Raw genomic sequence first — 14980 nt, forward strand, 5'->3', positions numbered from 1 at the left:
TTCATTACTATAATCGTTTACACTCCAAGCTAGCTCCCATTCTGCTGAAGAGCCAAACCTCCATGTCCAAAGAGGTGCTGGTTATTGCTGCTGGAAGCTAGGCTTCATGCCCTTATGTTTATTATATATACACATCCTGGGGTGACAAGGGAGCTCTTCCCACTGCTCATTTTTGTTGAACAATCGTCCATGTTGCTCAGTCAGGCTGCAACATCATTCTTCCCACGGACTCATATCTGTGTCAATGGCCACACAGTTATAGGCAGCATATCGCAACTTCTCTTCACATACCTTGGCACTAGGGATAGCAGGAGGAAGGGGAAGAAAGAAAAGACAAGGAGGAGTTGCCATTAGTCCTTTGCCAGTGGAGAAGGCAAGATGCTTTCTGAGATGGAGGCTACCCTTCACCAGCCACTCAGAGAGAAAAATCACAGCAGCTAGATGGTACAGGCACAGGGATATAAATGTGGCAAAGCGATGGGACTCTATGGGTCAGCACCAAGGTTAAGAAAGGAGCCCAGAGACACAGTCCCCTGGATGTAGGGAAGCACCAAAACTTACGTGGCATAGTTGGGCAAGAAGAGGGTGCTGGAGCAGGTGGATGACTCCGGCAAAGCATCTGTCGTCTCAGAGCTTGGGAAAAAGGTGATAAGCTGGTCAGAACCAGCAGGCCAGCAATGCAGCGGAGGCCAGACCACACATCCTTCTGGTGTGGGATCTGTCAGCCTTGCAATCTACAGAAGAATGGACTCACCCCATTTTGTCTGGATAGATGTAGATCCGTGCTGGAAGGCGGCTTCTGCCAGTAACAAATCTGAGGAAGCGGCTGCGATCCTCTGTGAAGGGAAAACAAAGACATCAGCAGACCCTAGAGGGATGCGGATGGAATACAGCCACTTCCAAGTATCCCCAGTGCTAGCAGTTCCTTCAGCCCAGAAGCTTGTTCCCCCTGGCTCCCATCTGTTCCCCAGGCTGCTATGAGGGTGGCTTTGTCCTCCTCGCTCCCAGCCAGCATGCAGGGTCTGTCATGGCACAAGATATATGGGGACAGAGCAAATTACTCACCATTGGTGAAGTTGTTGAGTGCTTCCCAGAAGTACTGAACACGGGTGTCCAACGGCTCAAAGTCCTCAAACCGGGCTGGCAGAAAGGATACAGAAGTTTATTATAGATCCAAGCTCCTCCTGGATAAGCCAGAGCAGCTCCCCCTGCTCACCCAGGGGTCTTATGCCAGCACAGGAAAAACTTCTAGGTGCCTGCAGGGTGTGAACATGTAGACGCAAGGTGTGAGGGACATATGCAGTCAGGCTCCTCCCACAAAGGGTATCCAGGTCCACATCTCAAACAGAGGCTCAGATACTGGCAGCCTAAGGATGCTCCAGCCTGGACTCTGAGGCCCAGCATGGAGACAAGGGACACCCCTGCCCTCATCAGCACTCAGCTCAAGACAAGAAGTATACAAGGCCACATTCATACTTGTAATAAGAGCTAATATCAGCCTCCCACACCTCTGCTTGTCCCAGCTCAGAGAAAAGACAGTCTTGTTTTCAGGGAGTTTTCAGTAGAGCCTTTCACTTACTGAGCTTCTTCAGGGCATCAACTGTGACTTCAGGGTCTCCGCAGACTTTTTTTTCCAGCTCCTGCCAGGTGAGGAGGTCAAGAACAGCTTGGGGCACCACCTTCAGCAGCCCAGCCTGCATGGCCATGATCTGAAAAGGAGACAGGGCAGGTAAGCACCATGTCTTGTCCATTTCCCTGGCTCATGGTTGAGCCTAGGGACTTGACTGGATGCAAGCCATGAGACTGCTCACAGCAAATGCTCCAATCAACCTGAAGAAGGGAAGAGGATCTGAGATACATCCCAGTTTATTCAGGAAGCCTTTGTCAGAACTGGAAATAAAACCCCGTCTCCCGTGCTGCTACAACCCCATTTGCTTCTCAACAACTGCATGGACTCCAGGACCTCAACAAAAAGAATTGCCTACGACTGCACTAATGAGCACAGGATCATTAGCTACAATGCTTTTTACTCAAAACAGATTTGAGGAGCGGAAGAGGGGGTTGTGCGTGTGTCTCTCAGAACTCAGTGACCCCTGATGCTATAGCACAGCATTACCTGCTCCTTGCTCTCCTCCAGTCGAGCCTTCTGCACCAGGCGGATGAACTCCTTGCGATCCTCATAGCGCACCACGGTGTTGCTGCCATTGGGGATCAGCTCCACCATGCGTTGGTCACTCAGCACCGTCGTGTAGGTCAGCTCATTCCCAAATTTGAACTCAAAGGTGTCTTTGTCCATAACTTCCATCACCTCCAGGAGTTTCACCTGCCCAGGCCCCAGATGAGAGCTTGTTAGAGAGATGACCAGTGGGCAGTGGTGTGCATGAGTCCCCATCTCCTCCCTTCCCAGATGAGGGCTACAGTGATCCTGACAGGAGCACAGTTTGGGATATGCTGCCCTAGAGCTGTATAGCAGGCCCTGGGACATCGCATATTTGCAGCAGTAGTCAGCATCTCTATATTAGCTATCAGATTCATTAAATGCATCTGACAGAAGTGCCCTTTTTGTGCATGTTTCTTTGGCACGCAACAGGAGGAAGCAAGTACAACATGAGGACAGGGACACAAAGCACCACCTTGATGAGTGCCACAAGGAATATGATAGGCACAGCCCCCAGTCCCTCTCACCAGCACAGAGTCCACAGCAGGGAAGTCTTTGCTCCAGCTGACCTCCTCCCCTGTTAGTTGTTTCCATACGAAGCCAGGAAGAGCCAGGACCTGAAGAAGAACAGGGATTTTGCTGAGCCTGTGTGAAAGGAGTCATTCCCAAACATGGAGATAGGGCTCAACAGTGAAGACAGAAAGGAGATTCCCTAATCCTCCTGTCACATGCAGAGCTCATCATAGTTGAGCAGAGATCAGACACTTCTCCCAAGCCCCCAGCAGCATCTCCCAAAACTCAGGCTGTGAGCTTTCTTAACCTCTTGGCCCCAGATCCTGCCAAATACCTTTTTTCCCCAGTGTGATCACAGAGCTCTCCCATGCTCCTGTCAGACAGGCTGCAGAAGGGGAATAACAATTCCCTTTGCAGCAAATCTCCATGCAGGGATGGGACTGAAGGCTTACCAGAAACTCCTTGCCCCTCAGAGCTGCTCCCATGATCTGCCCGATCCACTCATACTTTGGGAAGTCTTTACAGGAAGGGTTGGGGACGTACATGTCCCTGGCTTCTCCAGTGCCGTTACCCTACAGAAGGGAGAGGCAAAACTCCAAGTCACGATCTCAGCAAGCATGAAGCACCACAAACTCAGTTTCCGCGTTGCCTCTGGGCACTTGTCACAACAGAAGTGGGCTAAACTCCCCCATCTTTCTTGGCAACATTCCTAGTCAGAGACAAGTATCCAGGCCCCTGTCACCATATCCTAAAATGAGATGTCACAAAGCAGTCTACCCAACCCTTCCCACGGAAAAGCCTCAGACCAGCTAAAGTAGGTACCTCCCTGTCATGCAGGGGGACAGGGACAGGACTGCATTGCCAGGCACAAAAAGATCTGCATCAGATACCCCAATCCACAGCACCTGGTTGGATGTGCGCACAAAGAAGGGCAGAGGCACAGGGGTGTCTGCCGAGCTGGGACACAGCTCCTCCGACATGTCTGCCAGACTGTCCCGAAAACCGCCACCTGCAACCCCAAAAGAAGGGCATTTTTAGTGATGTGAACATCTCATTTTGCTGATCCTCAGAGTTATGGAACAAAGATGAGGAATTCTGGTCCAATCTGCCCCCGTGCTGAGCAGAAGGCTCCTGTCAGAGCCTTATGGCACCAGAAGAAACAGGGTAAGTAACATCCCTGCCTGGCCTGTGGAGGAGAGCCTGAGGGAGCATTGTCAAAGCTGCTGTTAGTGACTAATGGAGGTCTGGTCCCCATTCCAGCAAGCAGCTCTCCTCATCCAGGACATGGCCAGGGTGGCAGGACAAGGCAACCTGCCCTCCCTCTCTCTTCAATGGGCAGTAACATTAGGAGCAAATGAGAGCTCCTACAGCAAGTCACCCCATCAACCTCTGCCTCTGCTCCAGAAGAGCTCTTGCCTCACACAGCCCTTACCTTGGTCAATGATGCCCTCTGCGATGAATTTGCACTCCCACCACTGGTCATAACGCAATGGCCACCTGTGGAGAACCAGGCATGGCCTGAGGAGCTGCTCAAAGCCAAGGAGATGCTGGGGAGGCAGCAGGCACAGCAGGGTCAGCAGGAGACTAGAGTGAACCAGTCTCAGTTTAGGACGGGACAAGATCTCAATCTCCAGAGGTAGCTGCATCTTCAGTAGGGAGGTGACACCCTGGGAAATAGGCCATGATCCCATGGCTGAGCTGGCTCCTGCCTTTGCAAACCTTCTCCAGAGCACAGGGGGCACACGGGTTTCCCAAACAGCCTGCTGGACATTGCTCCCAGCAGTGCATGATCCCCTCCCTCCCCCATGCTTACCTATAATCTAGAGGCTTTTCAAACTTGTCTGAGGGTTTCAGGCCTTCATACACCTGCAACAAGCAGAGATCAAGGCTGGTATCCCCTCTCCAGGGGAACTGGTGCCAGCTGAAGGCAGGAAATTCAAGAAACCTGGTTTGCCCCAAACCTTTAAATAGTAATCAAAGCTGATCTCTAAATGGTCTAGGAGCCCTTCATTATTGGAAATGGAACAATAATTACAGTGCTAAGCACTGTATGGCGCTTTCTGGTCTCAGAGGTACATCAAATACACATTAAGCCTCACAGCCGTCTAGGCTGTTTATGCACACACAGAGCAATAGATCTTTTGGAGATGGGGCAGAATGACAATAGGAAAATCAGCATTGCTGTAAAACCATGATACAGAACTGCATGCAGCTGCATTATTGTTGCCACACAAGAATTACATGCTGCCCTTTCAGTGTAAGGAGATGGTTATGCTCTGCATTAGCAACATGCCACAGAGAGCATCCAGGATAGAGATTTCAACTTAGAGGACCCAAATCCCTCCTAGATGTTATTCCTGGATATGGGATCATCAGCACATGTAATTGTAGACCCTACGAAACACGTGAAGAGGCCTCGAGGACTCTAGGTATCTCCAGCTCTACACTGTCCCCTTTCACCCATCTCTACATAGTTCATCTTAGTTTTAGGATGCCCCACTCTCCCCAGAGCAGCAGGGACCCTCCCAGGAGGCACGGTACCTGGGTGAAGACAGCGTTCTTGCAGCTGGGGTCCAGGGCAGGGTTGTCTCGGTGCTCCATAGCCAGGCGTCGGTTAATATAGAGTCGTGGCATGAAGTTAGGCTTGCTGGTCTCTGAATCCTTCAGACACTGGGTAATGAGAGCTGTGCGCCTCTTGGACAGCAGCAAGAACTGCTTGATATGCTGCCAACAGGTATGTCCAAAACATCAGAAGTGCTCAGTGTCACCTACTTCCTATTGAAGGTACTGCACTGCCAGGTCTCTCCCCTTCCCAGGGCCACTGCCTTCCACACACATTCTCCTTGACAGTATTTGCCCTACTTCTGCCTCTGAATGGTTCTGCTTTCTGGCTTAAGGGAGATACTAGGCTCAGTCTTCTCTCCATCAGTCATCATCTGTTGCTCACACTCCAGTGTTGCTTGAATATTCCTTCACCCTCATTCTCACCAGAACATCTGTCTTACTATTCATCCTATTTGTAACCAAAGCAAGCTCCCCTAAACAAACAAGAATCATCAAATGCTTTGGATCCTGTGTTGAGCCTGCACAAGAATTACAGTCCTTTCTGACATCAGGCCTGGAAACACAGAGAATGGGGCTATCCCAGTAATGTCTGGCATATATTCTGGGAGAGGATGTAAGGAAAACAGATGCCTGGAGGGACAAACCCAGTCTTATGAGAAAGATGAAAATCAAAAGCTTATTAAAGCCAGAAAGAATTTACTGGTGAAAGCTTTGCTGTTTGGACACAGCCAGCTCAAAGCTGCTGGCAGCAAGTACGGGAACAGAGTGTCCTGGGCTGAGATCTCAGAGGGGATGTGTGTCCAACTCACATGCCCAGTGCTGTTGGGCTGCTCAAAATCCTTTTGAGGGTGAAGTGCTCTTGTTTGATTCTACTTGTTAGCCCATAGCTGTATGTTTCCACATCAGCATTTTAGCAGGAAACTAGCCTCTAAACAGTATCACCTTTCACAGCTTTAATGAACTGAGCCCAGACACACATCTCCCTGGAGCTGCTTTAAAGGCAACAAGCACTGACTGCCTCTCTTCCCACAGCCCAAGCACAACCACCCTGCCAGACTGAGGCCCCACAGGACACAGAGGAAATCACTCACCTTGAGTTTGCTGAATGTCCCAACAGTGTGGTCCCAGGCTGGCACCAAGTGATGCAGTACACTGTCCAGGAGCTTGATGAACCTAAATCCCAAAGAAGAAGAAACTGCAACACAGGAGGGACAGAGATATGCACAAGCCTATTGCAGACCAGCCACGAGCTGAAAAATAACAGCTGACCCAAACCCAACCCAGCATAGCCTTTTCTATCACAGAGCCTTCAGTACTGAATTCCCACTCTCTGGGCACTGCAGGCATCTTGTACCCCTTTCAAGGGATTCTGCACACACCTGCCCCACACACCACACAGATATACTGCATTTGGAACACACAAGACACTGAACTTGAGCTGCAGAATTCCTCTGAAAGCATAGGCGAGTTATCCCCTATTGTTCCCAAATGGCTCTGCTATTTAATCCAGAGCCGAAGATGCCCATCCCATGGGGCGGCACACAGCTTTACAGCTTCTAGCCACGGTTGTGATGGAGACAGCACCAATGCCCCCCCCCCCAGTACCTTTGAATGAGCACAGCCCGTCGGTACAGCAGGTCAGGGTCTGTCCCTTCTAGGCGAGGGTAACGCACTAAATTGGGCAGCTGGAACATGTCAGCACTGAGCCCCAAGTCCCTCTGTCGGGAGGATTTGATTTTGATGCCTCGGAGGCGAACATCAATCCCATCATCTGCCAAGGAAGACCACGCATGATACACTAAGACAATGAGAAAGCAAGCCTTCCAGCATGGAGTTCTGTAAGTAAAAGCACCAGGAATGTGACCAGCTCTGGGGCTAAGCACTGAGAGTCTGAAATATATCTGTGAAAAAGTGGGGCATTACAGAAAGAAGGAAAATGAACTGAAGGCAGAGAAAGATAGGGTGAAAGCTGAGAGCTTGCAAGCCTTCAGGTCCCACTGGAGTTTCACATGGTTCTTCTGCATCTCATCTGAAACAGCCCGCCGAGCCAAATACAAGCCACAGGAACAAACTTAATGTACAGTATCTTACAGATTACATTATGGATGAGGCCATTAACACCCAGCCCTACCTCTGCACTCCACAATCCGGATCTCAATGACAGGCAGGTGTGTTGTCATGTCCTCAAGGATGCACACATCCCCAATGTAGCTCCTGCAAACACAGCACAGATGAGGGCTGCAAGGCTGCTCCCTCACCCATCCTGCCAAAAACCACAGGCCACTTGTAAGGGAAGAGGGTTTGTATGTTTTGAAATGGGAGTCTGTGGCAGAAACACGGATTCAGTTGCCTACAACACAGCCTATGCTGAATGCCTGAACCTGCTGAATGCCTGAACCTGCTGAATGCCTGAACCTGCTGAATGCCTGCCCCAGGTCCAGATGACATGATCCCAATGGGTCTCATAATTGGATCAAGACAGCCCTGATGATTGTGCTGTCTGCTATTGTAGGTAGAGTGAACTTGCAGCTCAGATACAGAAAACGCCTGTCCCAAAGGCCTGGGTTCTTTAAGCCAGGCTGGCACTGGCATGACTGCTTAGGGTCAGGGTGTCCTGCATCTCCCAGCCCATGCAAGGGCCACACTATACTTCCAGTCACTCACTCATCAATGCCGACATCATTCAGTTTCTTCAGATTGTCCCCCTCGCCTCCATACACAGCAACCCGCTTGGGCATGAAGTTCTCATCAGTGGTATCTACTGTCAGCAGGAGCTTCCTGAAAAGGGAAGCATGAAATGAGGAGAAGGCAGCTGCATCTGAACACCCACCACTGCTCTCCCTCATTGCCTGGTCACACTTGTCATCAAGTACAGCAGCTGGTGCTGGGATCCCCAGGCACCCTGCTCAAGCTCAGAGCCAGAGCAAGGACTGAGAGGCAGGGAGTGCAGGGCAAATTTGGGCCATGATGGTCTCATGCAGGGTGAGGGGGCTGCAGGGCTCGCCCCAGCCATGAGCCAGCGCGGAGGGGAGAGGTGCCTCACTTGACAATGGTGCCTTTCTTCATGTTGAGCCGCACCCAGTGCTGGCCCTGGGACCCGTCACTCTCCCAGTACGTGTCCGCATGGCTGTCGGTCAAGCATGACACATTGAAATCCTCCTGGAAGAGGGCAGTAAATGGAAGGAAGATCACATGGGGGCAGGATTAACTTCCTCTAAATTACTACTTTTGTCATCAATCTTGGAGGCAGAGGGCATCAAACTGGCATGTTCCCTTTGCTGGGCTGTGGCTAGACACAGGGAATACAGAGCACATAAGACACTTGGCCTGACTCTCCAAGGTGCTCTGGGGTCACACATGCAGCACAGAATATCAAACCCTCCCTAAAATCAGCTTTGCAGCTAATATCAGCGTTTGCTTCTGAAACCACAGCCCTTCCTGGGGCCACATTACACAATATGCTGTATGATGCTCCCCAGGCTTCTCTCCCACATCCTCAAACACAGCCCAGCTCAGCACATCAAGCACCACCCCTGCTCCCCAGCCCCGTGGCACAGCAGGGCTGACACAGCCTTGTCCCTTAAACTCACCGTGTAGGATGAGACATCGATGCTGTCCACATACTGCTTGACACTGCCCAAGTTCTCATCCTCCTTCCCAATGTGATCATACAGGAAATGCACCAGGTCTTCATCACATTCATAAGTCCATGTTGGGGGCACAAACCTACCAGGGAAAAGGGATTAATGGGTCTGGAGGAGAACCAGGGGCAGCCAGGCTAGCAGGTCAGCGAAGGCGGGTCCATGTTCTGCTTTCCATGGCCTAGCCCTGTTTTCTGTTTGTACATGCTTATCTAGGACAAAACTTCGCCAAGCAGAGCCATTCCCCACTGCCTGTCTTCCCTCCTCTCTGCCAAGGTCTGCAGGAGATGGCTATCTGAACAACCAGGGACAGACACTGCCTTGTACCCAACCACAGAAGAAGCTGGGACAGAGCTCATACCGAAGCTTCTCTACTGCGGCCTCATCCTGCTCCATGGGCTTGGGCTTCGCTCCGAGGCGCAGGGAATACGTCAGATCCACCACCTGCTCCCATCTGAAACAACCCAGAGAAGAGGGGAGTGAGAAAATCCCAGGGGAAAGAGTGTGAACTACCTGGAAGGGAAAGACTTGAGTTTAAAGCCCCAGCGCACTCCATCCTTCATCACTCACTCCAACCTCATCCACCACCCTTTCCTTTCCAACCATCTCCACTTCTTCCAACCCAAATGGCAGGTGATGAGCAGTTACCGAGCCAAACCCAGTTAACTCCACATCTGTCATCCCTATGGCCTCATTTCCATGGAAGAAGTGGCCAAATGGACCGGGGCTCCTCAATGCACGGCAGGAACGGCTGTATACCGAGACACCCTGCAGCTGGGCCTGGGTGAACGGAGGGAAAGAACCTCCTGCTCTGCCGTGCAAAGGGACCCAGACCCCGCACCTGATGACGGGCTTGTAGTCCACCCCGAAGAGCTGCTGCTGCCGCTGGATCCGCTCCGTGGACTCCACCGGCACCAGCCGGTCCCCGCCATCGGCGTGCTTGCACACCAGCACCCAGCCCTCCTCCAGCTCGCAGCCGCTCCGGTACTCCTCCAGCTGCTCCTGCGGGAACGGGCGGCTCCCGTCAGCGGGCGGACGGGCCCCTCCGCAGGCAGCGCAGGCCGCGGGTGCCTCCCCCGACCCCGCCGTTACCTTGCTGAGCTTGACCCAGAGCCCGGCGCTGTTGCAGTACTCCTCGCCGGTGGCGCGGAGGCAGCCGCCCTTCCGCACCTCGATGGTGGCCCGCGCCGCCCGCTTGCCGCCCCGCGCCGGCCCCGGGCTGTCCCAGACGCTGAGCAGGCTGCGGGCGGCGGCGGCGGCGGTGGCGGTGGGGTCCTTGCAGATCTTGTACTGCACCTCCCGCGGCACGTAGCAGAGCGCGGCGGGCAGCGCCCGGGCGCGGCGGAAGCACTCGCTGCACTGCAGCAGGAACCGCAGCCGGCCCAGCACCTGGTGCGGCGCTTCCCCGCCCGCACGCATCGCGCTCCGGGATCCGTGCACGGCGCGGCGCGGCAGCGACAGAACCCCGCACTGATGGGGTCGCTACTCGCGGGTTTACGGCAAACCCCGCCCGCCGACAAGGCAAGATGGCGGCGCCCAACGGGGCGGACGTAGGGCAAGATGGCAGCGCCCGTGTCGCGTAGGGAGGAGCGAGGAACGGGGCAAGATGGCGGCGTACGGAGCAGCGGGAAGCCTGGCAGGATGGCGGGGTAAAGGGGGCGGGACAAGATGGCGGTGTACGGAGGGGCGGGACAAGATGGCGGTGTACGGAGGGGCGGGACTACGGCAAGATGGCGGTGCCAGCGGGGCGGGACGGGGGCGGGACGCGTTAGGAGGCCGCGGGGAGGCTGGGGACGGCGCGGGAGTATGGAGGACAGCGAGCGGCTCCTGTGAGTAACCGGGACCAGGGAGGGCGACGGGGCGGGGGAGCCTGGGTCCGCATCCCTGACCCCCTCCCTGGTCCTCTGGTGCGGTGAGGGGGGGCAGGCAGTGGGGCCTACACGGGGGACACTGGTGTGGCACTGGGGATACGGGTGCTGTGGCGTTGGGGTCCTGTACTGGGGACACTGGTGTGGCACTGGGGATGGTGCTGGGGCACTGGGGTCCTGTGCTGGGGACACTGGTGTGGCACTGGGGATGGTGCGGTGTGGCACTGCGGTCCTGTACTGGGGACACTGGTGTGGCACTGGGGATACGGGTGCTGTGGCATTGGGGTCCTGTACTGGGGACACTGGTGTGGCACTGGGGATGGTGCTGGGGCACTGGGGTCCTGTACTGGCGACACTGGTGTGGCACTGGGGATACGGGTGCTATGGCATTGGGGTCCTGTACTGGGGACACTGGTGTGGCACTGGGGATGGTGCTGTGGCATTGGGGTCCTGTACTGGGGACACTGGTGTGGCACTGGGGATACGGGTGCTGTGACGTTGGGGTCCTGTACTGGGGACACTGGTGTGGCACTGGGGATGGTGCTGGGGCACTGGGGTCCTGTACTGGGGACACTGGTGTGGCACTGGGGCTATGGGTGCTGTGGCGTTGGGGTCCTGTACTGGGGACACTGGTGTGGCACTGGGGATGGTGCTGGGGCACTGGGGTCCTGTACTGGGGACACTGGTGTGGCACTGGGGATACGGGTGCTGTGGCACTGGGGTCCTGTGCTGGGGATTCTGGTGTGGAGGTGGGTCATTGGTGAGGCACTAGGAGCACTGATCCTGCTCTGGGATGGGTCAGCCGGGCCACTGGTCCTGCAGTCACTGAAGTGACTGGTCCCACACTGGGTGTTTTGGGTGCTTTGTCCCTGTGGCCCTGGCTGGTCACAGCAGGATGGTGCTGGCCACCCCCTGTGTTTCCTGGGGTCCCATCCCTATGGCAGGCCAGGCTCCAGCACCCCCTCAGCAGAGGCACTGCAGGGGGAGGCTGGGACACGTGGTTGTCACCATGGGCTGCACAGCACAGATAGGAGCTGGGGACATCAGTGGCAGGGATGGACCCAAATCTCTCCAGGCGGGAGCAGCTGCTGGCCATGATAACTTAATCTCATGGCCCCCTGGGCTGGGTATTGCCTCCCCCTGTGGAGGCCCCCCTAGTCCCAAGCAGGAGAGGGCTCTGGACCATGATGGGGAGCATTCGTCACTGCTGGGCACAAGCCCTTTCGTGGGGTCACCAGCCAGGAAGTGGGGATCTGGCAGGGCACTTAGAGCCCTCATGCGTGACAGCCCACATCTGCTCTTTCATCCACAGCCCCAAGGGTTTCCCCAAGCTGAAGAATGACACGTTCCTGCGAGCAGCACGTGGGGAGGAGACAGAGCACACCCCAGTGTGGTGCATGCGGCAGGCTGGGCGCTACCTGCCTGGTGAGTGGGTGGAGGGGTATGGAGGGGCACAGCAAGGGTGGCCCAGCACACACCCCATAATGCTCGTGCTGGTCCTTTGCAGAGTTTCGGGAGACCCGGGCAGCACAGGATTTCTTTGCCACTTGCCGGAGTCCCAAATTGTGCTGTGAGCTGACACTGCAGGTGAGCATCCTCTGGGGATTCTGTGTGTCCCCTCTCGCCACCCAGAAGGGGATGGGGAGTAACTTTGGGTCTGGTCACCCCAGGTGGCCCCAATAAGTTTTGCAGCCCTTGGGGACCCTGCTGCCCATGTGCTTGTCCAAGTCTTCCATGGGGAAGGGTATCCAAGCCCCTCACTGATGCTGTGTCTTCCCTTCCACAGCCACTCAGACGATTTCCTTTGGATGCTGCCATCATCTTCTCTGACATCTTGGTGGTACCCCAGGTGAGAGCTATAGCTGGTGGTGGGGATCAGTGGCTGGGAAAGGGACTGGATTGAGGGCCACCCCATTCCTGCTTCTTCCATTCTTTGCTGTCCCCAGGCACTGGGCATGGAGGTTGTCATGGTCCCTGGCAAAGGACCCACGTTCACAGAGCCCCTGAAGGAGGTGGAGGATCTGCTGAAACTGCGACAGAAAGTGGATGTGACCGCAGAGCTGGGTTATGTCTTCCAGGCCATAACACTGACACGACACAGCCTAGAGGGCAGGGTACCCCTCATCGGCTTCTCTGGGGCGCCTGTAAGTGATGTGGCTCCTCCATGTGGCTTTCCTATCTGGGCTTCTCTGCTCTTTCTTCTGAAGTGACACCAGCCATGACAACCCCAGAGCTGTGGCTGCTAGAGGGGTGTGTACGTAGGGGACAGTCAATGCAGGAGAAGCTGTACCCCAGGCTCTGGGGTGCTCAGAGGTCCTACCTTCAGCACTGTGACCAGCCCCTCCCATCTTCTTCCATCGCTGTCCTCACTTTACTCCTTCCCACAGTGGACGCTCATGTCCTACATGATCGAAGGTGGTGGCTCCACTACAATGGCCAAGGCCAAGAGCTGGCTCTACCAGCACCCCGAGGCAAGCCACAGACTGCTGCGGCTGCTGGCCGATGTCATCACTGACTACCTGGTGGGGCAGGTGGCTGCTGGAGCGCAGGTGAGTCCTGGGGCATGGGGACAGGGCAAGGCAGGAAGGCAGGGACTGGGGACAGGAAGCAGAGACCGTCCAGCTTCTGAAAGCAGGAGGAGGGGCTGAGGTGCAGCTCTCCCATGCCCGTTTCCTGGCAGGCGCTCCAGCTATTTGAGTCCCATGCTGGGCACCTGGGCCCGGAGCAGTTCCAGGACTTTGCCCTGCCTTACATCCGAGACATCGCCCAGGGTGTCAAGAGCAAGCTGAAGGAGGAGGCGCTGCCCCTGGTGCCCATGGTGAGTTGGGGCTGCCTGGATTGACCCTGACATCTGGGGGCTGCCAGACATGGCGCAACCCTTGGTACCTATCTGACCCACAGCAGAGTTACTGCCTGTCTCCTCCCTCTCCAGATCATCTTTGCAAAGGATGCACACTATGCACTGCGTGACCTGGCCCATGCTGGTTATGAGGTGGTCGGTCTCGACTGGACCATCCGGCCCCAGGAAGCTCGGTAAGACTGTGGCACCGCACTCAGGTGCCTGGGCAGCACCTTAGGCCGGGTACCCTCACTTCTTCCTCTGACCTGAGTCATCCCAGGCTTGGAGAGTGCTGGTCCAGCAGTGGGGATAGTCGGGCCCCCATGCTACGTGATGCTCATAGCAAACAGGGGCTGCACTGAGGACTCCTAAAGTGTGCTGAGGTGGGGGCTGCAGGCACCTGGCTGCTCCCAGTCTCTGTACCACATGCAAGAACTCACCTGCTTCCTCTTTGCTGCAGTGCACAGATAGGGAAAGATGTCACCCTGCAAGGAAACCTAGATCCCTGTGCTCTCTATGCACCCAAGGTAAGCTGTGGCCACTGCCAGCAACTGGGCTAGTTCTAGCCTGTGTTAAAGGCCTCCTGTCTCAGTTTCCCCACCTGCATTGCTGGCTCGTGTCCCAGCAGTCCCCCAGGCTGGCTGGTGACTGGTGGGATTGATGAGTGGTTTCCTACTGTGCCTACAGGAGAAGATTGGTGAGCTGGTGAAGAAGATGCTGGAGGGTTTTGGGACGCAACGCTACATTGCCAACCTGGGCCATGGCCTCTACCCTGACATGAGCCCTGAGCACGTGGGTGCCTTTGTGGAGGCTGTGCACGCTCATTCCCGCCACATCAACAAACACAGCTGAGCCTGGGGACAGGACTCTGATTTGGGCACAGTCGCCTCAAGTAGCGTGTTGTCACAGGGCTGGCTCCAGGCTGGGCTGCAGTATTAAACCAGCACCTTCTCCACAGCAGCCGTGTGGCTCTGGCTGGGGCGATGGGAATTGGACAGCCCTGCAGGAGAGGGGCAGTGATGGCAGCCTGGCAGTGGGGCATGTGAAGTCAGGGGGAGCCCCTGAGCCTTGTCCTGCAGGTCAGAATGGGGAAACTGGGATGATAGCAAAGTAGGGGCGGGATGCCTGTCCCGGCCAGGCTGCACAGTATTGTGCCAAGGGGTGGCAAGAGAGGGTGTGAACCCAGAGCACAGTAGGCATCTCTTGGCACTATGGATGCACTCAGCTCTGACAGGGGAGGGGAGCTGCCTGAGGCTGGGAGCTGGGGGCTCATAACGCACCACTGCCACAGGCTTGACATAAGCAATGTCGCTGTACTGCTCATGTGGGAATAGGCAACATGGCATTAAACCAGGGCATCATTTAGTGGGTGGGAGACCCATCAGGACTCACCTAG

The 14980-nt window shown here is 55.3% G+C and overlaps 2 protein-coding genes across 3 annotated transcripts; one reads left to right on the top strand and one right to left on the bottom strand.

Annotated features, from left to right (window-relative positions):
- Nucleotides 1-81: 81 nt before the first annotated feature.
- LOC134165809 (E3 ubiquitin-protein ligase HECTD3-like) lies at nt 82-10325 on the bottom strand. Its single transcript, XM_062622935.1, has 21 exons — nt 9970-10325; nt 9719-9879; nt 9239-9331; nt 8827-8962; nt 8280-8395; nt 7901-8014; nt 7368-7450; nt 6842-7007; nt 6328-6409; nt 5213-5395; nt 4485-4537; nt 4104-4168; nt 3577-3680; nt 3124-3243; nt 2686-2775; nt 2117-2323; nt 1580-1709; nt 1066-1140; nt 755-836; nt 562-633; nt 82-298 (listed from the first exon to the last, which is right to left on the bottom strand). Exons 1-21 carry the CDS (start codon nt 10294-10296, stop codon nt 214-216), a joined length of 2544 nt encoding a protein of 847 aa, XP_062478919.1. The 5' UTR covers nt 10297-10325; the 3' UTR covers nt 82-213.
- An 89-nt stretch (nt 10326-10414) lies between these two features.
- UROD (uroporphyrinogen decarboxylase) lies at nt 10415-14541 on the top strand. Of its 2 annotated transcripts, none has more exons than XM_062622950.1 (10): nt 10415-10553; nt 12058-12170; nt 12253-12332; nt 12532-12594; nt 12692-12889; nt 13133-13294; nt 13426-13563; nt 13678-13778; nt 14045-14111; nt 14272-14541. In XM_062622950.1, exons 1-10 carry the CDS (start codon nt 10546-10548, stop codon nt 14434-14436), a joined length of 1095 nt encoding a protein of 364 aa, XP_062478934.1. In that variant the 5' UTR covers nt 10415-10545; the 3' UTR covers nt 14437-14541. The 2 variants fall into 2 exon arrangements, with proteins under 2 accessions (XP_062478934.1, XP_062478935.1); XM_062622951.1 differs by lacking the exon at nt 10415-10553 and adding an exon at nt 10567-10581.
- Nucleotides 14542-14980: the final 439 nt, after the last annotated feature.

The sequence above is a fragment of the Pezoporus occidentalis genome, unplaced genomic scaffold (assembly GCF_034315485.1).
Source record: "Pezoporus occidentalis ecotype Australia unplaced genomic scaffold, CSIRO_AGI_Poc_V1 ctg25, whole genome shotgun sequence".
Classification (NCBI taxonomy): domain Eukaryota; kingdom Metazoa; phylum Chordata; class Aves; order Psittaciformes; family Psittacidae; genus Pezoporus; species Pezoporus occidentalis.

Excerpts from the sequence above, each read along its gene's own strand:
- LOC134165809 (XM_062622935.1), bottom strand. The coding sequence starts at position 10,296 with ATGCGTGCGGGCGGGGAAGCGCCGCACCAGGTGCTGGGCCGGCTGCGG. Across the intron at positions 3,244-3,576 it reads TTGTGCGCACATCCAACCAG|GGTAACGGCACTGGAGAAGC; the intron begins GTGCTGTGGATT and ends TCCCTTCTGTAG. Across the intron at positions 634-754 it reads ATCTATCCAGACAAAATGGG|CTCTGAGACGACAGATGCTT; the intron begins GTGAGTCCATTC and ends CTTTTTCCCAAG.
- UROD (XM_062622950.1), top strand. Across the intron at positions 13,564-13,677 it reads CGCTGCCCCTGGTGCCCATG|ATCATCTTTGCAAAGGATGC; the intron begins GTGAGTTGGGGC and ends CTCCCTCTCCAG. Across the intron at positions 14,112-14,271 it reads GTGCTCTCTATGCACCCAAG|GAGAAGATTGGTGAGCTGGT; the intron begins GTAAGCTGTGGC and ends CTGTGCCTACAG.